Below are 22,961 nucleotides of genomic sequence, written 5' to 3'. Positions count from 1 at the left end.
CAGCCTGCACATGAGTCACCGAGACTTTGAAACCAAGGAGAGATGTCTGAGGATGTTCTCCAAGGCCTGTGGTGTCCCAGTAGTGCCTGGCATTCAGGCTGGACCTCAGAGCAGGGTGCCTCTGGAGAGGGCCATACACAGTGTTGAGAAGCAGCAGAGCACCAGATAAGGCCGTGACTCAAGATGGAAAAATGGGTGTACACTACCCCTCACCGCGCGCGTGTGTGTGTGTGTGTGTGTGTGTGTGTGTGTGTGTGTGTGTGTGTGTGTGTGTGTACCTGAGGTCAACTTTAGTTTCCTTCTTTAATAAGTTTCATCCTGTCACTACCTGTCCCCCAGATCTGGAGTTACAGATGTGCCCCACCACAGTAACTTTTACATGACCACTGGGGAACCAAGCTCGGGGTCCCCATTCTTATGCAGCAAGCGTTTTACCAACCAATCCACCTCCCCAGCCCCAGAAAGGTGACTTTTAACCGTTTAAAGACAGGATTGCTTCCAGACCCCTCAAAGCCCCTGTGATAGAATCTCATCTATGATCTCGGCACCCAGAAGGAAGGCTTCTGGGCAAACCTGAGAAACTGGATTGACATTAGCCTCTGAGAATGTCTGTGAGGGGTTGTCTTGATTGCATTAATTGACATGGGAAGCCTCATCCTGATTGTGAGCAGGACCGTTCCCTGAGCAGGGGATCCTGGACTGTATAAAGCAGAGAGGGCACACTGAGTGCTAATGTGCATCTCTGCTCTTGACTGTGGATGTATGTGACTCATTTTCTTAAAGCTCCAGCTACTATGACTTCCCCACCAGGATGGACTGTGCATTGAACTGTGAGCTGAAATAGACCTTTGCTCCCTTAGGTTGCTTCTGTTGGGGTATTTCTATCACAGCAACAGGAAGCAAAACTAAGACGGCCACTTTAGTTCATCCCTACTTCCTCTAGTTCCCTCCCACTAGGTTTGGGAACAGCCGGCTCTCTCAGCCTACCTCTTAGCCTGTGTTGAATTGGCGGCAAGAGCAGTCACCAGGTCCCTGGCTCCGTGGCCTCCATTCCCCACTGCTAACAGTGTAGCCATGAATATGGATGTGTAAGTGTGCCCATGGCAGGAGTTAGATTCCTTCAGTAAATCAGCCAGGCACTTGGGTGTCTGGTGTGTGTCTTGAAGTCTCTGAGTCCCACAAATGAAGTGTCTGGTCTCCTCCATCTCCTTAAATACCCGTTCAGCGGATGTATCTGAAGTGCCACACCTACCTGCTTCTGTTCCAGGCTCCCTCCCGTAGGATCTGCTGAACCCTTTTCCCATCCTAGCACTTGCCACATGTGTAACTGATGTCCTTGAAGCACCTCTGCTTTCCATTGGCCCTACTCTTCTCAGAACTTCCTAGGGCAGGGACCACCTCTGTCCTGGTCACTGCCTCGATTCCTCCTTCCTATGCTGCTCTAGAAATTCCTTGAGGCAGAAGGCTGGGAATTACTGTCCATCATCATCATCATCATCATCATCATCATCATCATCACCACCACCACCATCACCATCACCATCATCATCATCATCATCGTCATAGTCATCGTTGTCATCATTTAAGTTAGCATACAAGGCAACAGGCTTCACTGTCGATTTTTTTTTTTTTTTTTGGTTTTTCGAGACAGGGTTTCTCTGTGCAGTTTTGCGCCGTTCCTGGAACTCGCTTTGGAGACCAGGCTGGCCTCGAACTCACAGAGATCCACCTGCCTCTGCCTCCCGAGTGCTGGGACTAAAGGCGTGCGCCACCACCGCCCGGCATTCACTGTGGATTTTTCATACATCTGTGCCATTATACATTGTTCTCATTCATCCTCTCTCCCTTCCCTCATTCTTTCCATTCCATCCCGCCCCCCAATAGTCTTGCCTTCTGCTTTCACACCTCATATATTTCACCATCCTCTCCTTTTCCCCACTCCTCCCTATGAGTGATCTCCTCCTCTCATCCTCTTTCTACTTTCCCAGACTACACTCGTGAACATATGTGGGTACATGCATCCATCATAGACACACACACACACACACACACACACACACACACACACACACACACACTCTTAAATCTTAATTGTGCATCCGAGAGAAAACAGCATTTGTCTTTCTGAATCTGGTTTATTTCACTTAATAATCTCTGATTTCATCCTTTTTCCCCCTAATGTAAATGCTTCATTTTTCTTTACAGCTGAAAACAAGTCCCATTGTGTATATGAACCACATTTTCTTTATCCGTTCATCTGCTGATGGACATCTAGGCTGGTTCCATTTCTTAGCTAATGTGAGCAGTGTAGCCATGAGTATGGATGTGTAAGTGTGGCAGGAGTTAGATTTCTTCAGACATGTACCCAGTGATACCGCTGAGTTATGCGGTATTTCTAGTCTCAGGTTTCTGAGAAGCATCCATGCTGATGCCCATAGTGGCTGCACCCGTTCCCATGCCCGATGAATCCTCGCTGGAATTTGCTGCCATTTGTTTTCTCGGTGATAGCCATTCAGATGGGTATGAGAAAGAATCTCCAAGTCATTTGCATTTGCATCTCCTTGATGGCTCAGGATGTTGGACATCTTTTAAATCATTTCTTTTGAGAACTCTCTATTTAGCTCATTGGCCCGTTTATTGATTGGGTGGTTTGTCTATCTGTTTTGTTCAGTTCTTTTTATAGTCTAGATATTAATCCCATCTGATGTGTAGTTGGTGAAGATTTTCAGCAGGTCATCTCTTTTATCTGATGATTATTTCCTTTGCTGTGCAAAAGATTCTTAATGTCATACAATCTCAACAGTCCATTCTTGGAATTACTTCCTGGGCTCAGAGTTACCTTGCAGAAAGTCCTGGCTGTGCCTATATCTTGAAGCATCTTCTTCTAATGGCTTTAGAGCTCCAGATCTTAAATTATTTGAAGACTACTGTCTTGTTGCCATTGTTCATTGCTTCATATATTTGGAATGTTCTGGATGTTTTAGGAGTCAGCCAGATCCACCCCATTTCCCCTCAGTGCCTAGAAGCAGAAGTCCCAAAGCTTTTAACCATGGTGTCCAGGGCCTGGCCTAGGCTGGATATTCCCAGCCCTTTAATACAGCATGTGCTAACTAAAAAGAATGAGACTCCCTTGCCACAGCAGACTTGAGCCTGGGCCCTTTTCCAGTGCCCTCCTGGCTGCCTGGTCCATCGTCTGCACAGGGTCAGGAGAGCTGGCTGATGTGTCAACTTCGCTGAGGCTCAGGAAACAGTGACATGACCCTGAGGATTCAGGACAGCTCCTGCCTTCCTGTCATGTTCAAAGGGAGTGACAGAGACAGCGGAGACTGAGGCAGCTCTTTCCTGGTGCTTGACACTCCTTCGTCTGGTCTGGCCACCTGCCTGTCACCCAGGATTGCCAATTCAGTGTGCAGGTTGTCCTTCCCTTATGTATTGGCAATCAGTGCGTGTTGCTTCTTCAGGAGATTGCTGGCTCCTCATGCAAGAAGATCAGGTCTTAGTCAGCTTTATAATCATCCCTGGGCAGCTGGCGCCAGGTCTGGCAGAGGACAGCTTGTGTCTGATTCATCTCTGTACCCCCAGCTCCTAGCAGCGGGCACTGAGCATGCTCAGTACATGTCCAGGGGAATGCATGCATGGATGAGCACTATCAGAAAGCTGTCTCGAAATGTGAGCCGCTAGCCTGCCCACATGGTGAGCTTTCATCATCTCTGCAGAGGTATTGAAGGAAACTGAGGCAGTACCCAGGCTAGTGGGCAGCTCCAAGATCTTGAGGTCCCCACTCTAACCCTCACATAAGTTGTGCCAGTGTTTGTTCTCTTTCCTGAATGACAACACCCAGGCTCCCTCAAGCGCTGGCATTCTCTAATCAACTCAAGCAAGGATAAATACGAATGCCATCTTCGAATCTATCTCTGGTTTGTGACCAAAATCCATGCGTTATGCCACCAGGTCTCTTGAGATACCTCCTCTTCACAGAGGCAGTGTTTCTGTCTTGGGTTGTTGCCTTCCACACTTGCGGTGTTCATCTGCACCTGCTGAGTCCCACGGGATCTCAGACAGAAGGACACACAACCAGAGCTAACTGCTTCCAGTACCAATGCTTTGAATAATGACCATAAAAAGAAAATCCCCACCCCACTAGCAGAGTTTAAGGAAAGAGGTCCTGTCAAATTCCACTCGGAGCTTTGCAACCTGTCATGTGGATGGGATTTCTAAGGAGGCCCTTGCTGGTGTCTTTGAGGGACAGTTCTAACTTAGGTATATCAGTGTTAACGCCCCTAGCTGATGGAATCATTCACTGTGGTGACCAAAGAGAGCTCCTCCCCTTCCTGTGCTTCCAAATGCTTGGGGACCTTCTGAGGTGCAACCGCGCACTGAGAACACACACACAGGAAGACTGCAACGCGTAGGGCAGAGTGACCCTGGGGATGTGCCCAGACAGGTCAGAGCCTGGGCCAGACTCACAGACATGGAAAAAGAGCTTTCTCCTCCACAAAAAGGAGGGGCAAACCTTTGTGGGTGCTGGAGCAGTATAACCAAGGGAGACTGCAGCTTGGGCAGGGCACTAAAGCTATACTAGGTCACCCTGGGAAGACTCAAAAATGCTCCCAAAGGGGAAGATTTCGAGTTTGATGTTATCAACAGAATTACCGAATGAGCTCATGGATGGGAGCATGAGACCCAATCGTCTTGCTGGCTCTCTGGCACCATTCAGTGTCTGTGTGGGGACTGAGTACCTAAGGCCAGCTCCTTCCAGCTGACAGCATCCTGGTAGTGTCCCTGTCTCAACGGTTTCATCCAGAGTGTCTCTGGTTCTTCTGAGGATCTGTAGGGAGCTATATGTTTGTTAATAGGCATCCCTGATCCCCTGGGAGTCAGAGAACATTTTCCTGGATCCCATGACGTGTTCACTTCCTTCTCTTTATTTCCACTTCTCCTTCTTGGTTCTGCCTGGGCGGGTACCAGAGTGTGAACATCTGAGAAAGACATCTAGTGTTTGCTTACGATGTTAATCTCTCTCTCTCTCTCTCTCTCTCTCTCTCTCTCTCTCTCTCTCTCTCTCTCACACACACACACACACACACACACACACAACCATCCTATAACACATGTTTACCCATGAGGAATATGAAACTGTCTATACAAAAGATTCCTTCACAGATATTTGTTGCAGCTTTTCCTAAAGACCAAAAATCTGCAAATAGCCTTAGGAGCCCATCAGCAGATAAATGGACAAACAGTTGCAGCATGGGGGGGGGGGCGGAATACTATTCATCAACAAAAAAGGGAGAACTACTAAATGATGTAGCTACTTGGGTGAATCCCCAACACTGCTAAATAAATAAAGTAAATGTAAAAGAAAAAAGAATGTGCTTATTGCATCATTGATTTATATGAATGCTAGGAACAAGCGAATCTTATCTATTATTTTAGCAGTCTTTAGGATGGTTGCCCCAGGTTAGGGATTATTGAAGAAGAGACTCAAGGATATTTTGAAAGTGTTGGGAATAAGGGGTGTGGCTTCTGCTGGGGTAGAAATCTGTCGTGGCTGTCAGGTGGTGTGTTGACAGAAGGGAATCCCCCCTGGACACATCCCAGTCTTGAGTCATCTTAACTCCTTCAGAGTGCCTAGTGCTGAGGGGACAGAGCTGGGGACAGAGTTTTGACTCTTATGCGCATCTTCACATATACTAATGACTTGTGTAGCACTGTCTGTCTGTGTGTTATGTCCACTCCTCTCCTCCCTCCCCCTGCCTCTGCTCTCATGCCTCTTTCCCCTCCCCTCCCCCAGTCTGTTTGTGATACCCAGCGCTTCGTCCTGTCTGGTTCTTCCCAGGCCTCTGGGACGGGGCTGGGCTCTCTCTTTGCCTTACTCACAGGGAAGTAAATAGTTTCCTAAGACCTGTACTCCGGGTGAGCACCAACACTGCCCCCCACGAGGGAACAGGCTTACCCTAAGGACTCCTCCTGGGTAGAGTGAGGACAGGAAGGTCTTGTGGAGTCAGGTGTCAGAAGCTGTCCCGGTCACACACCTTCCCGTGTTCTGGGCCCTTCCCTGCACACTGAGAAAGCTGCTGGTAGCATCACCTGGGCCGAATCCAGGCCTGAAGAGCGAGCCTCTCACAAGAAACTCAGTTCAGAAACACATCGAGGGGCCAGCCTCCCTCCTCCCTCCTCCTAAGTCCCCTGCGAGCCGTCACCCCACCCCCAACCACAGACGCACCGGATTTAATGCCTTGACTGAGAGAATGAGATGTTCTGTTATTTTTCATGGGAAATTAAACCCGACCCTGCTGTCAGTTAGCTCATGCCTGGGAGGATGGAGGCCTGCTTAGCCAGGCGCTCAACCCGGGCTCTGAGCTTGCCAGGCCGTGATGGAGGCACCGAATGGGGGAGGGGCTGGCTGGGGGCCAAGCATGATGTCACCTGCTAAGGTGGGGGTAGAGAAAGCAGGAGAGGTCAGAGGGCCTTCCTGGGGGTGATGGATGACTGTGAGTACCCCTCCCTCACCAACATCACACAGACCCACCTCGCTCACTCAGAGACTCAGACCCTAGTCTCTTTCAGCTCCCAACTCTACCTCGTGCCCTGCGGAGGACAGCTGGTGGTCGGGGCTGGTGATCATCGTCGCTGTCGTCTGTGCCTCCCTGGTGTTTCTGACTGTGCTGGTCATCATTTGCTACAAAGCCATAAAGAGGTGAGTGTCCAGCCACAGTGCCAGGTGGAGCCCCTTGGGAGCCCAGCTGGGCTGGGATGTCAACTGCCTGGCCACTTTTGTAAAGGATAGATGGTCACATGGGTCAGGAGCAGGAAGGATAGGCAGGGGACCCTCTCCATCCCTACCCCATTTAATGCTTGCCATGAGCGTGCTGTAATGGCTACAGGTTTCCCTCTTTGTTCTTGTGTCTTTAACATTTTAGAGTTGATCTCAGACATGCCTTCCCAGCCTTGGGAAGTTTGATTCTATAAGTTACACATCTGTTTCAGCATAATACAAAAGCCATGCAAGAACATTGCCAAGCACCCAAAGGGTAACAGTCATGAATAACATTTCTGAGAAAGGGTTTTCCTTCCCTAATTCCTGTGCTCCAAAAGTTACTTCTGATTATTATTAGAATAATTGTTGACATCTAAACTATTTAGTTTTTCCTTCTGAACCCAATCTTCTGTGTAATTTTGTTTTAATAATTCAAAAACAGAAAGAATGGCAAATGAAGACTTGAAATGAGGGTGTGGTCATTGAGCACACAGGCTTCAAGCCAGGACACCCGGGCAGGAGAGGGGCGACATGCCGCACAGACCTGGGCATGCGCCTCCCTGGGGTGCTCAGGAACTGACTGGATGCCTGGAGTTCTCAGGCTAGGCTTTGCCTTCATCTCTCTACCCTGTGTCCCTCATCCAACTCTTCCTACCTTCTCCCAGTGTGCTGTAGTTTTCAGATTAGGTAACTGGGTCTTCCAAGAGTTAGGGAGCTGCCTTGGTAACAGAATTCGAATCTAGAATTGTGTGGTGCCAAAGACCACCTCTCACTATGTTGGGGTGCTCAACTAAAGTTTTGCATTGCTGATGAACCTCCACACTCCTGCCTGCCCCTTCCTGTGGAGTGGAAAACAGGGAACATGGGGATTTGACGTCTGTGCCCTTCTGGGTGGGGTCAGAAGGACAGACAGACAGGCAGACAGGCTCAGAGGCCCTGAGATTCAGCAACTCTAGATACAGACCTTGCTTCGGACACCAAAGTGGATGGGGTCTCCCACCTCTAAACTGTTTTGTGTATACCTACTATGTGCTGGCTCCATTAGCAGAGACAGGTAATGCTTATAAATGGTAAAGATTCTTTTGCCATAAACTACTCACCTGACAAGAGGGTCTGGTCCCTAGGCCAGGAGACAACCGCCCGCTATGGGTGCTTAGAGGGGCTTGGTGAATCCCAATTCTAGTTGACAGTACTTGAGCCTCGAGCCTGTGGGGCTTTCAGAATCAGAGGATGGGCTGTTCTTTGTGTACCTTGGGGTGACAGTGCAGGCACCACCCTTGACTGAGCCATGGAGGTGACGTTTTTCTGGAGCAGACAAGGCCACTATTCAGTATGGTCAAGCTTGTCATGTCCTCCTGTCCCAGTGGGTTGGGACCTCTCTGTTTCATACATAGCTTTAGAGCTGGGGTCTTGGCATGTTCAACTCTCTCTTCCCCATTCACCTCTTGTCAGTCTGGTTCCTCCCCCAAATTATAGGTTCAGTACATGCATATATTTTTGAGATGAGTTTTCATGAAGTAGCTCAGGCTGGGCCTCAAGCCCTCAATCCTCCTGCCCCAGCCTCCTGTAGACACAGGAGGCCCAGGCCAGGAAGGGCTTCTGGAAATCCAGGACAGGTACTCCTGGGCTGTCCAAGGTCATCTTGGGAAATGGTGCCCAGGAAGGGGGGTGGGTTGTGTGTGCCTGTTGATAGAAATAGATAGGGGCTGTTTCCAAGAACACAATTACCTTTTTGGTATTGTAGGTACCTACTCTGCTGGATGGAGCCTCAGAAAAGCAGGTGCCAGGACCCTCAGTGGATCAGGTGTCATATGGGCCTCCCACAGTCTCCCTCACAAATAATATTGACCCCTCATCACCATGTGGTATTCCAGGGGTTTACAGAGTACCCACAGGGAGCCTGAGATATCATGAAAATTCCCTCTCTAGTGCTCCATGTGTGACCTGGCAGTACTTTCTCCAGCATCCATGCTGGGAAGGGCTTCATCCAGTACAGATCCTTGACTGCAGAGCAACGGTACTCCACAGAGGAGAGTCCCAGCCTGGGGGAGACCTTCCCCACTCCACCATGCCCTCTACTGCTCCTCTCTCTGAGCATGTGCAGAGTCTCCCGGAGCCAAACCGGATAGCTGAAGGATGATGTGTGGATGCTCATAAGCCACATCTAGGGCTCATCTTTACCTGGATGTGGAAAGAGAGGTGCCCATGTACCATCTGCTTCTCCTAGTGACACCTTGGTGGCTCGGGGAAGCTTTTGCTGGCTGTGGACTCAAGGTTGGGGAAGTCTGTACTCCATGGAGAAGGCTCCAGTTGGGCCTCTGTGGAGTGTGTGTGTGTGTGTGTGTGTGTGTGTGTGTGTGTGTGTGTGTGTGTGCGCGCGTGTGCGTGTGCGTGTGTGTGTGTGTGCATGTGCAGGGCTGGGTAGCACCAAGGATGAGTATGTGTGTGTGTGTGTGTGTGCAGGGCTGAGTAGCACAAAGGATGAGTGTGTGTGTGTGTGTGTGTATGTGTGTGTGTGTGTGTGTGTGTGTGCGCGCGCGCGCGCAGGGCTGGGTAGCACGAAGGATGAATGCATCTTTTCCCCCACTGTGGGCTGCTCAGAGCTGCACTTCGGCCGCCCCCTCCTCAGCAGAACAGCAGTTGAGGATGACAGTGTGAGCTCATTGCCAGCAGAGCCCTAGAGCCCAGGCAGAGATACCGGTGGAGGCAGTTCCTGCAGAAGCCCTTCTGGGCTCTTCAGCTGGGCCCTGCACATGATGCTCCCAGTGGAGATCAAGAGCACCTAGTGGGTGGGGACAGAAGGTGTCCAAATGGAAAGGCCAAGTCCCTCATCCCCTCTGCCCAGAAGCCAGAGCACATGGAGATGCTCACTCACCTTCCTTTTGGTTTTAGGAACCAGGCCATTTAAAGGAGTTCTCTGTGGCTTCTGTCTGGCTTAGTGGGATCAGCCCAGATTGGCCCACAGATTGGAGGATCAGGAGTCCTAGAAATGTCTGCTAGCTCTTCCAGAGCCTCAGAAGGTGCATGTTAAGTAGGAACTCTGGGTGAACTGGAGCACAGTATGATGGCCATCGCTGGCCAGCCAAGCAGCTCCCATGACACCTGATAGCAGTACCGAGAGCTAACAGATACTTACAGAGCACTTACTATATGCCAGACACTCATCCACATGCTTGATGTGCACTAATGTGTTTAATCCTTCCAATAAACCTATGAAGGGGACACTATTATTATACCCCTTTTATAGATATGGAAACTGAGGCTCAGAGAAGTTGCCTAGATTGCCTGAGCTCATGCAGGTAGAGAGTGGTGGAAAGCTGAAGTTCTTGAAGATGTGGCCTCTGCCCCTTAACATGGCCGGTGTCACCCATGAATGACATGTTTGGTGAGAGAATGGAGTCCCAGAGCTAGCTTCTGCTTTGGGGATAGTTCTGCTTTCACTGGCACCAGTGAAGCCCAGAAGGCTTTGGGAACAGCTAGGAACTCTGATGCCAGGAGGTAGAAAGTCTAAGTCTACTTATCATGAGGACCTTTTATGCCACCCTCACCATGAGCTGGCATCAGGGAGCTCTTGGGCCCCGTGAAGTGGGGCATCTTGGATTAAAGCTAGGCAAGATAGAGTTCTTGGAAAGCTCAATAAGACTTTGAAGGATCTTTGGGAGGAGGTATAAGGATGCTTTCCCAAGCAGCTGGAATGCAGAGCCCACTCTTAAGAGAATGCCTCCTGGGGATGTTGGCCTAAAGGGACAGCCAAAGACGATAGTCCAGGTGCCACTGCAATGCAGCTGGGGCCCTTGGCAATCAAAGCTTTCACTCAGCCTCAGTTTCTCTCCCCACACCACCCCATGAAATGACTGTCTTAACTCCAGCCTAGCTTCTTCAAGAGGCCCTAAGGAGGGACAAAAGTTTCTCTACCTGGAAGCAGGACACACCAGGAGAAGAAGTGTGGATTTGATCTTGCCTTTCCAAAAGCCACAGTGGCTAGGCTCAGCCATCTGGGGTGATTTCCTCTGTGAACAACTTCTGTTACAAGAAAGAGGGGAACGTGAATAGACTTGACCTCAGTGTGTCATGTGAGAAGTCATCTCATGACTCCACTGACCACCCACCTGCCTTCCCCTCTGCTGAGATTTTGCAGAGTCCATCTGAAGGTCTTTGAACCAGTCACTAAATACCATGCCTGCTCATCCTGTCTTTGGGGGAGGCTCTAAGGGTGCTTGAAAAGGCAGAATCAATCAATCCCTGAGCTTTTGAAGATGGCCATAAATGTCTAGATAATACTTAGCAAGATCCATTCATCCGGGTACCTCTGAGAACATAGGAGGTGCCCGAGCTATGTGTAACTGGAGCCATCTTCACCTAAGAGACAGCAGTATAGTGGTGTGAAATACAGATTGTACAGTCCAGCCCAGGAGTTTGTAGATACTCAGAGTGGATGCCAGAGACCTCATTGAATGACTCAAAGGAGCAAAGAGGACTTCAGCCAGGTGAGGAAATAGAACTGTGATTTTTACACTCTCGGCAAGTGTAAAATCTCGGGCTAGATTCTTTTCAGGGCCTCCCTCTTGGCTTTCCTGATCCCTGTGTGCATAAGGGGAATGGACCATGGGTTCAGTGACCTCTGAAATGAGCTTCAGATGGTTCAATGAATCTGCTAAAGAACCACTGGTGTGTGCTAACTCAGCTTGGGAATTCTTTATCATCATCACCACCACAATCACTGCTACCACTACCACTATCAACCCAACCATGACCACAGCGATTATACCCCACCATCGCTACCATAACCTCCATCTGCCCCACCATCATTACTACCACAGCTACCACCACTATCATCACTTCTGCTACCACCACCAGCATCTCCATCTCCTCCTCTACCATCATCACCACTAACATCACCACCACCTCCTCCACCATCATCCCCTCTACCATCACCACCAGCATCTCCACCACCTTCTCCACCACCATCATCAGTAACCTCACCACCAACTCTTCTACCATCATCCCCTCTACCATCACCACCAGCATCTCCACCACCTTCTCCATCATCATCATCATCATCATCATCATCATCATCATCACTAACATCACCAACTCCTCTACCATCACCACCAGCATCTCCACCACCTTCTCCATCATCATCACTAACATCACCACCAACTCCTCTAACATCATCCCCTCTACCATCACCACCAGCATCTCCATCACCTCCTTCCCTGTCATTATCACATTATCATGGTTATATCAGCATCATCCCCTCTACCATCACCACCAGCATCTTCACCGCAACCACCACCATCATCTCTTCTACCAACACTAACTTTGCTAACATCTCCTCTACCACAATTATCACCATAACCACCACCAGTAGCATCACCTGTACCACTACCATAACCATCACCAGTAGCATCACCATCACTACCATCACCAGCCAGCATCACTAATGCCACCCACCACCCTTACCATTCATTCATCACATTTACCATTGTTTTGATTGCACAGAGGCAGGATGCAAAATCCAATCACTAATGCCGCTCCTTATGAACCAACTGCTCCCAAAGGGATCAATCAGAGCTTGATCATACTAGGCTGACCACACATTTTGGGTTGTCCAGAACAGTTCCAATTCAGACTTGTCCTTGTCCCATCTTTCCTTGTCAATTGGCCCTGGTTTGCATATGAAATTATATGGTCACCCTAGTTAAGAGTCTACTTGGCTTCTGATTGACCCCCACAGAAGTGCTAACCTGGACTCTGGTTTGGAGGTTATACTATCACAATTGCTTTCAACTAATGATGTCCTTGTTTGCCCCCCCCATCCTTTCTAGGAAACCACTGAGAAAAGATGAAAATGGCACCAGTGTTGCTGAATATCCCATGAGCTCATCCCAGAGTAGCAAAGGGGTGGATGTGAACACTGCGGTAGTGTGAATCTGCAGGCCCTGGACCCACTGGCTGGAAGGGCACCTTGGTGGCACTGTTGGACATGGGATGACAGGTGGACATGAGCTGACCCTGGGCCTGTCCAGGACTTCATGCTTTACGGGCCTCGGGCCTCCTGAAAGAGAAAGCATCCTCTTCCCAGGCTAGCCCTGGTCAACCCCCGGGGGTGCAGCACAGACACCAGGCTTGAGCCAGGCTCCCCTGCATGTGGCCCCTAAGCAGCAGCACCACCCAGGGCTCTCCATACCCTTCTTCTTGTCTTGTGTTGGGCGCATTGACTGTCACCCAGTTGCTAGAGAAAGCACGTACTCCAGTGAAAGTAGAGGGTCTATCTGTCTGTCTCCCTGGGGCAGAAAGACACCCCACTTTAACCAGAAGAAAGGAGATCCAGGGACTATTCCAATCTGGAAGCTTCCTCTCATGCAGGAAGCTCACCTGCTTCTCTGTGGACATTCTAACAAAAGCCATCACACAGCCATGAGACAAATGTCCCCTTCCAAAGGTGCTTCCCATACATCTGTCCATAACTCTACCTGCCATGGTCTTCCGTCTCCAGAGCCTGCGTCACCCTCCTTTGCCCACCCACAGCCTAGCCTGTGGCTCCTGACTGCATGCTTGCCTCAGGAAGCAGTGAGCCCAGCCTATATAGTCCCCTGGGAGTGGACTCGGTGTCTCCCATAAGCCCAGGCTGAGGGTGTCCCAAGAAAGTCAGAGGTTCCCTTTGCACCTGCTCTGACACCCCCACATCTGGCTCTTCAGGAAGCATCAACGTGAGCCAGGCCCCGCCTCAGCAGGCAGAGGTCACAACTTGTGCCAAACCCATGTGGGCACTCTGTGCCAGGCCGATGCTGGTCTGGTGCTAGGTGCCCCCCACTTACCCCCGACAGTCCCTTGAAACCTCAGTTCGGTACTCAGAAAGTGCCCCGGAGAAGGTGGCTTTCCGCCGTGTCTCCCAGAAGTGGCTTTCTGTGGCCAGGGCCCTAAAGGCGCCAACCCCTCCCAAATGTGGGAGGAAGGGAAAGTGGCGAACAACCATCTAGCCTTGCTACCCCTCTGCCCACAGGCTTGTTTCCCTGGAGGCCACCCACACAGTGAGGCACATCCCTTGACCTTTGTGATTTTATGTTCCTCCCTCCTCCCTCCCCCCCCCCCCCGCCCCGCCCCCGACCGCCCGGCTCCCCTCACCAGCCCCATGTACTTGCCTAGAAGGAAACTGGCCTACTGGAAGGCAACACCCCCACAGTGTAGAGATTTAGCTGAGTTCATTAGCTTCCTCCTCAGCCACCAGAGATCTTCCCTGGTGGGTGTTTGTGCTACATGAGAATTACAAAGCCAGGTAAAACTGAGGGACAATAAAAAAAATCAGTCCCAAGTGGATGGGTACCCTGAAGCTGCCTCTGCCCTGCTCCTGAGTCAGCAGGTACAGGCTAAGGGGTGCAGGCTAAGGGGAGGTCCAGGGCATGCCTCCTTTAATTGACATTTGCCCTCCTTTGCTTGAGGACATGGTTTTGGGTTGGGTTTGAATTTCACCTTCACAGCATACCTTAGCTCTGGCATGGGGTTGCCAAGAGCCTTCTGTGGGGCTGCCCTCGCCTCACCCAGGGGTCCTCTTTGGATGTGGTTCCAAGTGATGAAGAAGCCAGAGGAGGTGGATCAGGGACAGGCAGACAGGGGTGAGAAACCTGGCAGGCTCCACCCCAGTACCCTGTCTCTCACCCTCACACACATCCCACCACCACCGTGATCTAAATTGAGAATAGGGCCACAGTCTCCTGGTGCCTGTGCCTGCAGCAGACCCTGGACAGATAGGAGGCCTGGGTCATACACTCTGGAGCCTCACAGAAGAGCATAACACTCTCCCACTCCCACCTTGGGCTCTCAAGGCCCAGGGGTGAGGAAGGGACACCTGTAGCTGGAGGGGAGCTCTCTGCCAGGGGACATGAAGGGCTGGACAGAGTCTGAGATTTCCATGCACCCATGTGTCCTGACCTTGGCTTAAATCTAGAAAGCCCACAGTGTACATGCTATCAGCCAGCAGGGACCATAGCTGAGTTTCCACTGTGCTTGGCTAATGTACATGTATATTCTTTCTAGTGGGGTTGTATCATCGCATTCTACAATTAGGGGAAATCAAGGGAAGGGCCCAGGTTTAAAAGGGTGTCCCTAGAGAACAGCACCCCCAAGCCCAGGACTGGCCATTTAGAGGACTCATCTTACATCACAACAGAAGCCACTAGTTTTTAAACCCACATGGCTGAAACATAATCATGTCAACCAAGAGCGTGAACTTAGAGCATCATTTCAAAGGGCCCCACAGCAGCTCTACTAAGACCAGTTCGCCAAGCAGCCTGAATGCAGAAGTCAGGTGAAGAGTCCATGTCCACATGTTAACCCAGATGTTTTCCACTGTTTTCAAGTCCTGTCAGAACTCAGCGGCATTTAGGATCTTCCAGTTACCAGGTGTTTCTACAAGCCTGCTAGCAGACATTTTGGATGAAAGAGTAATAGATGTAAAAAAAAATAGGCATATTATATATAGTTATATATATTTAAAGAGATATCTATCTATACAAATATATATATATAAATACTGTACTCAAGTCTGTATAAATATGACCTAAACAGCCCAGGTAGTGTGAGACCTGCATTGCATGAATGTAAATCCCCTGACCTCTGCCTTCTTAGCAATGCGTGTGTATGGGAGGTGACCATGCCGCTGGCGTTCTGTCTTGGTGGGCAGATGCACACGTCAAGACTCAGCAGCCCCTTCCTTGCAAGGAAGGAAGCATTGAAATTTTTTATTGTCAATAAAAATATACTTATAAAGGTGGCTGTCACGATTGTCTGTAGCGGGTGCTTGGCCCCGAACATGTATGAGAAGGAGCAAGTATGCTGTTGGGAACCCAGGGAGGGCTGCGCTCCTTGAAGGTACTTTCTATTAATTTTTCCTAAAGTCATGGGAATGGGCTTTTGTTTATTTCATTTTTGAAGATTTGGGTTTTATTTTATTTTATTTGTTTGTTTGTTTATTTATTTATTTATTTATTTATTTGTGTGAGAGACAGAGAGAGACAGAGACAGAGAGACAGAGAGAGAGACAGAGAGAGAGAGTGTGTTTTGTCTGCATGTGTGTATGTGCACCATGTGTGTGCCTGGTGCCTTTGGAGGCCAGAAGTGGGTGTCAGATGTCCCTGGAACTGGGGTTATGGATGGTTGTGGGCCACCCGATGTGGGTGCTGAGACCAAACGTGTCCTCTACAAGAACAGCAGGTGCTCTTAATGAAGCACCATCTCTCCAGCCCCAGGGCTGGTATTTCTAAGGCCAGTCCTGTCTCTCATCCTCTCACCCACCACTTCCATCTGAATCGATGCTAGAGCCACAAGCCTTTCCCAGTCTGCCTGAGTGGAACCAGTTCAGACCCAGGACTTCTAAGACCCACACCTGGAAAGCTCCAGTAGAGTAGCCTGACCATGCTGTGGGCATCCAGGATGGAGGAGCTCCTGCGCATGCTGGAGGAGGAGGGGGCTGAGCCTGTAACCGTGTCCTAGTACATCCACCCCTGCCTGGACATCAGCACCTAATTCCCTGGCCTGACCTGTGCTCCAGCAGAGGGACCTCAGGAAGAGCAGGTCCACCTCAGATTGTCCCGAGCCTGGAGGAAGCAGGGCAGGGGGCACTGAGGGCTGTGCATAAATCCAGACCCCACCAGGAAAATTTCACCAAGCTTCCATCTTTCTGTGGATGAGGGGGAGTCCTTGCAGATGTGCCAGGATGTTAGCAGAGAGAATGCCATTATCCTCATCTTCAGGTAAAAAGATGAATCTGAGAAGGGACTCTGATGGCCCCCCACAGAGACTAGCCAACAAAGATGAGGCTGGGCTTGGAGCCTAAACATTCAGCACTAGCCTCTGTTAATGATCGAAGGGACCCCCAACATAGACCGTCTTCCCCATCATTGAGGCACAGCTGCTTCTCCCTCCTCCCATCAGGTTCCCAATCTTTCAGTGACTTTAGTAAGGGGTGGGGGAGGACAAAAGAGCCCTCCATGTCCTGAACTACGGTTGGGTGGCTCCCAGATGGCTCCTAGTCTAGGGGGTTGTCAACTCAGGACAGGGGTTTGGGCAAGGATCTGCATCCCAGGCACCAGGGAAATGAGAGGAGTTGTAGAGATCCCTGCTGAGACAGAGATGTTTTTCTCAGGACGTACCTTCTTGATATGTTTCCCCAGTATCACTGGGGCCTGATGAGCTGCCAGCGATGGAAACTCCCGTTCCCAAGGAGGCCCACAGTGGAAGGGCCATCGTTACAGTTACTGTCCATATCGTAGTCAGTGAAAACACCCGGGCCACCCAGGCTTTTGTCTTGGCTCCTCTACCTTGGTAGAAACACCTCAAGCTTCATACATACTCCTGTGCACCCCAGATGGGGTTCCACAGCCACAGTCCCGGGACCAGCAGAGAACAAGGCAGAAAGCAGCCAGCCTGTGTGTAAGGCTCTGTCCCTTTGCGCCCAGGAACAGGGCTCCAAGGCTAGACTGGGAGATGAAGAGGGGCAGGCCACCAGCAGGGAGCAGTGGCACCAGACTCCCCTAGGTGTCTCGACTCCACCCTAGCTCTCCTCTCTGGGGTCTTCATTGCTGGTTTCAGCTCCAATGACCAGCACAGTACACTGCTCTCACCAATCAGACAGCAGCGTGTCCTCTGAAGGGGGGCTAGCCGCCATCAGCAGACACGATACACAGTGGCACCCACAGGGCATCTGGCCTGGCAGCTGGAGGAGAGTCAGAAACCCAGCCTTGGGCCCATGGAAGCAGTGATGACAAGTCACTCTTTCTTCCTCCTTCTTTCTCTAAAGTGTGCCACTTAAACATGCTGAGAGGCACCTGGAAGTCAGTCCTGCCCAGCCGCTGTATCCCAGCCGGTCACCCCACCTGACTGGTGTCACATCCCAATCCAAACCTCAGCTCACAGGCCACCTGACAGTTCCCTTGATGGGTCACCTGCAATGCTGAGTCTATCCCAGTACAATCATCCAGGCCCCGTCCCTCTCTCCCGTATTAGGGTGGGGCACTTCCCAAGCCCTGTCCTCCCCTTACTATTGGGGTCCCCCCCAACAGGTGTCATCCGGCTCCTTCTCTCTTCTCTCTCTCTCCAAAGAAAGAGACTCTGCCACTGCCAAGGTGCCATGCTGAACACAAGTCCAGCTTTCCCCACCTGAGGTCCCAGCTCCTGGAATGTGCCTCAGCCTTTCACGCTGCTCTTCAAGCCACATCCATGTTCCCAGCTCCTCCCTCCCTTCCAGCTACCAACTCCAGGTCCCACCTCACTTCAGGTCCTTTCTCCACCCAAATGCAGTTCTTCCTTGATCTACCATCTGCCCCCCCCCTCCCCTGCCTTTCCTCTGCTCCATTCATTGGCTACTGTGGCTCCTTCACTGGCCTTGGTCTTCAGTCTTCCTGTCCCAGCCTTGCTGGTCCCCTCCCCCGCCCACCCCCACCACTCACTCCCACCCCTAGCTGGATTGACTGTGTGCCTCCGTTGCATGCTACCCTCACTCCTTGGCCAGTCCTGGTATCTGGCTTGCCTCTCCCTGACATCTAACCTGCCGGCCAGATCCCTCTGAGAGACTGCCTCCTTCCTAAGCCTGGAGCACTCGTGCATCCTGCCCAGAGCCAGTCACATGCCCCTTTAGTGCCCATGTGTAGCTCTCATTTCCTGTCCTCTCCTGTGGGTATGACCTCTCACATTATCCCGCCATGTGACCCTGTAAGCCCCTCGATACTCTTGACCCACTCATACTCATGCTGTGTCCTGGGGATACAGAAGGGAACAGACCGGGCCCCATCCTTAAGGAGCAAGCCGTTGGTGGCAATGGGTCCTTCATGTGCACGCAGGTAGCCAGCGATGAGGGTGTGGAGGCAAGGGACACCCAGGGGCGGCTTTCCAGCTCTTCTATACCTCACCTTGAACACTCGCCTTTAGCCTAGGAGACACAGCTCTTTTATAGAGGGTAAACTAAGCCTCAGAAATGTTAAGGGGGCTGCCAGGGCTCAGAAAAACAGCAAGGGAACAGAACTGCAGTTGAGACCCAACTCTGCATGGTCAAGAGTTTCAATTCTTCCAACTTAGATGGGCTCACAGATTGCATAGGGCCCATTACACACACATACACACACACACAATCACACACACACACAATCACACACACACAATCACACACACATACACACAAACATACACACACACACACAAACACACACACACACATGCACACACACACAAACACACAATCACACACACACAAACACACACACACATACACACACACAAACACACACAAACACATACACACAAACATACACACAAACATACACACACACACACACACACACACACACATACACACACACTTCTTCAGACCTCAGGAAAGGCGCAAAGCTTTTAGCCATCCCAGCCTCTGGAAGCTGGAGCTAACAAAGATCACTGCACAGGTGACCTCGGGCCAGGTTCTTCCCTCTCAGAGCCTCAACTTTTCTCACCTGAACGGGGCAGAATACGCTCTGGCTGGCCCTTCCTCTCGTCACTTGTGGCTTCCTCTGACCACGGCTAGCTTCTCTCCATTCTGTCACCTTAATCTAGCTTCAGTATGGCAATGCTGTCCACCTAAGGATAATTGCTGGTTTGTGTCCATGTTTCCCGCTCCAACCCCTGTTAGAAGGAGGTCATACAGGAACAGGGGCCTTCTCTGGGTTCGCGTCTTACTCATTACCAAATCTCCAGCCCTCCAAACATCCTAACATGCCTGACGTTGGAAATATTGGTTAAATTAACCGGTACACATTGGTTTACAAATTTCACACAGTATACACGGGTATAAAGAAGAGAGCATTTTATTTTGTATAAACGCCCGCCTGCAGCACACAGTTGGGTTTATAGTCAAACCTGAACTTATACTTGGGGATAATTTGCCCCCCTCCCATTTCGCTAGTGTCATTCAGACAGCTTAGTTTCCTGTGGCTAGACACTGTGGCGTCATTCCAAGGGCCACTCCCCTCTCGAAGGCACCAACCTGAGCCACTGAGCAGGCAACGGTAGTCACGGATACACAGCAGCTGGCCTTAGCCTGGAGGGTTTTCCTCAGCGGTCTCCATTCTCTGCTGCAGAAGGGCCGGCTTGGCTGCTTCATGGGCTGATCACACTATGTCTGGCTCTTCTAGCCCTTGGGGTCACTAGCTGACCCCCAATGTTCATACTATAAACGTCCTCCTGATGTGTCTTATTTTCTTAGCCCCCAGCCCTTGGGGATTTTGGCCTCTGATCAGGCACTGAGCCAAAGAGCTATAGACACTTGCAGGACTCCCAGGCACACGTCTTTGCAACTCCATAACCTCTTGACAGACACATGCCCTGGCTTCCAGGCCCTCCCTACTTCCTCTTCCTTTGGCTGGCCATCCACCAGGGTCCAGAAGAGGTGGGCTCTCTGCTCCCTCAGCCTGTCCAACCAGAACTTTCCCCACATCCTGGTCTCCTCCTGCCCACCATCCACAGAACAGACTGAGCCGTGCTGTTTCCTGGAGAGGAAAAAAAAAAAAAACATATGCGGCTATTATTTTCAAAATATTATCCCCATTACAAACACTGTGCTGTGCTCACGCCATGTGACTCCAAATGCTGGCAGAGCATGCCATGTGGAGGAGGATTCCCCAGTTGCTCATTCAGACTTGGAATCGTGGGGAGCCTTGAGTCAGCACATGGAGCTCGGCAGCGTGGGAACAGCAGACTGGGGAATGGGAGCCAAGGGCCCATTGCAAGCCGTGATTTCTCTTCAGCAAAACAGCAGCTGTCCCCAGAGTTACAGTCTGAAGAGCATGTGGTGACATACAGACCCAGGACGGGGCAGGTCCCAGAAGAGCGCATCTCTGTCTTAGCAGTCTTTCTCGGTGCTGAAGAGGGACAGCATCTCTTCGTGTACTTTTTATAGGGTCGGGGCACTGCCACCTCCATTCTAGAGCTAACAGAGCTGAAGCTTAGGCGTCTCACCTGTGGTCAGAAGGCAGGAGAACATGCAGGTCCTGAACCTAAGCCAGCTGTGAAGCCCATGTCCGCACCATCCCTTCGGATCCCCATTGGAGCCCAGCTTATGCCCCACAGGCTGAAGACCCCTCATACTCTGCTATCTGCCAAGTACCCCCACCCCATCTGTCTCCGGCTCTGCAATCCCCCCTCCCCTGGGCAGTGTGACTGTCCTCACCTGGAAAGTGCGACCGTCCTGTCCTTCAGCTTGATGATCCATGATTCCTCTCTTTTCTAAGTGGCCACTTGAAGGGGTGGAAATCAAGGTGGCAGCCAGACAGCCCCAGGAGGTACCCTTCTCCACTGGCCCACAAGGACCTGTCTAGGCTGTGTAATTAAAAAGCCATTTGTTCCTGAAACAACCAAAGACTCAAGTCACATGTGCACCTTGCAGAGTGCAGCTTGTGCCCGGGGCTCGCCATGGCATACCCACCTGACCTCAGCTTTCCTATGGAAGAATTCAGCATGGTGTGGGATCATTGGCATCCCAGAGCTCACAGCAGAGGAGTGAAGCCAGCCAGGAACAATAGGGCCAATGTGCCACAAAGAGCACAATCTCAAGCCCTGCTTTGGCCTTTGCCCTTTGTCCCTGCTGGCCAGGGGACTCTTGGGACCTATAAACTAGAGCTCAGTCTAAGCCGAGGGTAGTAAACCCAGAGCCTGTAAGACAAGCAGGTAAACAAGGGAAGGTTGCCAGGCTAGGGACTGGCTCAAAGACCATGGGATTTCTGTTCAGAGGCTGTGGTATTAGTTCTGACCCTGAGGTCAGATCAGTGGTGGGAGCTAGACCATGTGAGGCCAGATCAGTGGTGGGAGCTAGACCATGCTGGAGACCCCATGATCTTCAACCACAGGTACTCCAATCAAAAGAAGGAGTGAAATTGCAAGCTCATCACACAAAAGGCACTGTGACAAGGTCAGCCAGCAAGCTGTCCGCTGGTGCCTTTGTGTCTAAATAGTTCTAAATTGTCTTGCAGGTCAGGTGAGTAGCAAAGGACCTTCCTAGTGTCTAGCTGCTAGTTTCTGTAACGCACACGACAGAGGCTGCAGGAGGCAGACACTTGCTGCTACCTCGCTGAGGGACTCCTGCAAAGAGCCCCCTTTTCTTGTCTCTTATGTAAGGCTCATAGTTAAGGGATTAGGGGTGCATATTTCACATCATCGTGACGGTCAGATGACATCATTACATCAAAAGCATGTGACTTGTAGTAAGCCCTTGCCCACTATCTGTGGCTGTAATTAATTCGGGGCAGGTCTTTTTAGACCTGAGTGAATCCCATTCAGTAGATTCCAAACTGAAGAGCTCATCACTGCAATCTTCAGTTTGCACAAGTTTATTCTTTTTCTTATTATTAATTTTGTGGCACGAGGGATTGAACCCAGGACCTTGCATACACTAGGCAGACATTCTATGATCAACCTACGCCCCAAGTCCTTTTTCATTTTTATTTAGAGACAGGGTTTAAGTTACCCAGGCTGGCCTTGAACTTGTGGTTCTCCTGACTCAACTTCTCCTGTAGACAAATTCATTAAATATATAATATTACAGTAATTAGGGAAACTAAATGAGATTCAAGTTGTGATCTATAATTTTTTCCACAGAAATTAATTCCCAAAGATAGAGGGAAAACACCTTTGTCAGATGAGGTGGCTCTCTCTCTCTCTCTCTCTCTCTCTCTCTCTCTCTCTCTCTCTCACAAAACAGAGGACAATCAATAAACAGAAATACCTCAGGAAAGTCCCCAGACTTCTCTAGCCCATGCTCTGACACAGCTCAGCCAAGGAGAAAACAAGCGATTTCTAATGAAGCGCTGACTTGGGAGCACAAAGCTTTCAGTGTAAGCCACTGCCAGCTCGTGGCCCAGAGCAGGCACTTAACTCAGGGGCCCCGAGTAGCCCAACTGCAAAAATGGGAAAACTCTCACTACCCGTCTCAGGCAGGAGAGTCAGGCCAATGTCTAGAAGGGACTTGGGACCTTGTAGACACTCAATGGACAGTGGCTGGTATGACTTCCCTTGAAGGTCCTTCCTATTGGCCCACTGCTTACTCCTTAGCTGTGGGAGCAGCTGGCCAACTTCTCTTTTAACAGGCCCAGACATCATGGTTCATGGGTCACCCTTCATAACACTCTGGTTTTATACTGTGCAATGAGTTCTACCCATTCCATTCTGCACAAGAGTCATT

The 22,961-nt window shown here is 50.6% G+C and overlaps 1 protein-coding gene across 4 annotated transcripts in view; it reads left to right on the top strand.

Annotated features, from left to right (window-relative positions):
* The window catches only part of Prima1 (proline rich membrane anchor 1), a 74,368-nt gene extending 58,841 nt beyond the window's left edge, over positions 1-15,527 (top strand). For 2 of the 4 annotated variants that reach the window (XM_076551294.1, XM_006990905.4), the window contains 2 exons: positions 6,571-6,700; positions 12,589-15,527. In XM_076551294.1, the coding sequence (XP_076407409.1) occupies positions 6,571-6,700; positions 12,589-12,691 (233 nt within the window). In that variant the 3' untranslated portion in view covers positions 12,692-15,527. Of the gene's footprint in view, positions 1-6,570; positions 6,701-8,504; positions 9,647-12,588 lie in introns of those variants that run through there. The other 2 variants (XM_076551296.1, XM_076551295.1) reach the window with 1 other exon arrangement.
* The last annotated feature ends 7,434 nt before the right edge of the window (positions 15,528-22,961 follow it).

The sequence above is a fragment of the Peromyscus maniculatus genome, chromosome 14 (assembly GCF_049852395.1).
Source record: "Peromyscus maniculatus bairdii isolate BWxNUB_F1_BW_parent chromosome 14, HU_Pman_BW_mat_3.1, whole genome shotgun sequence".
Taxonomy (NCBI): Eukaryota; Metazoa; Chordata; class Mammalia; order Rodentia; family Cricetidae; genus Peromyscus; species Peromyscus maniculatus.
The sequence above is the reverse complement of the archived record's forward strand: the minus strand, read 5'-3'. Positions and strand labels throughout refer to the sequence as shown.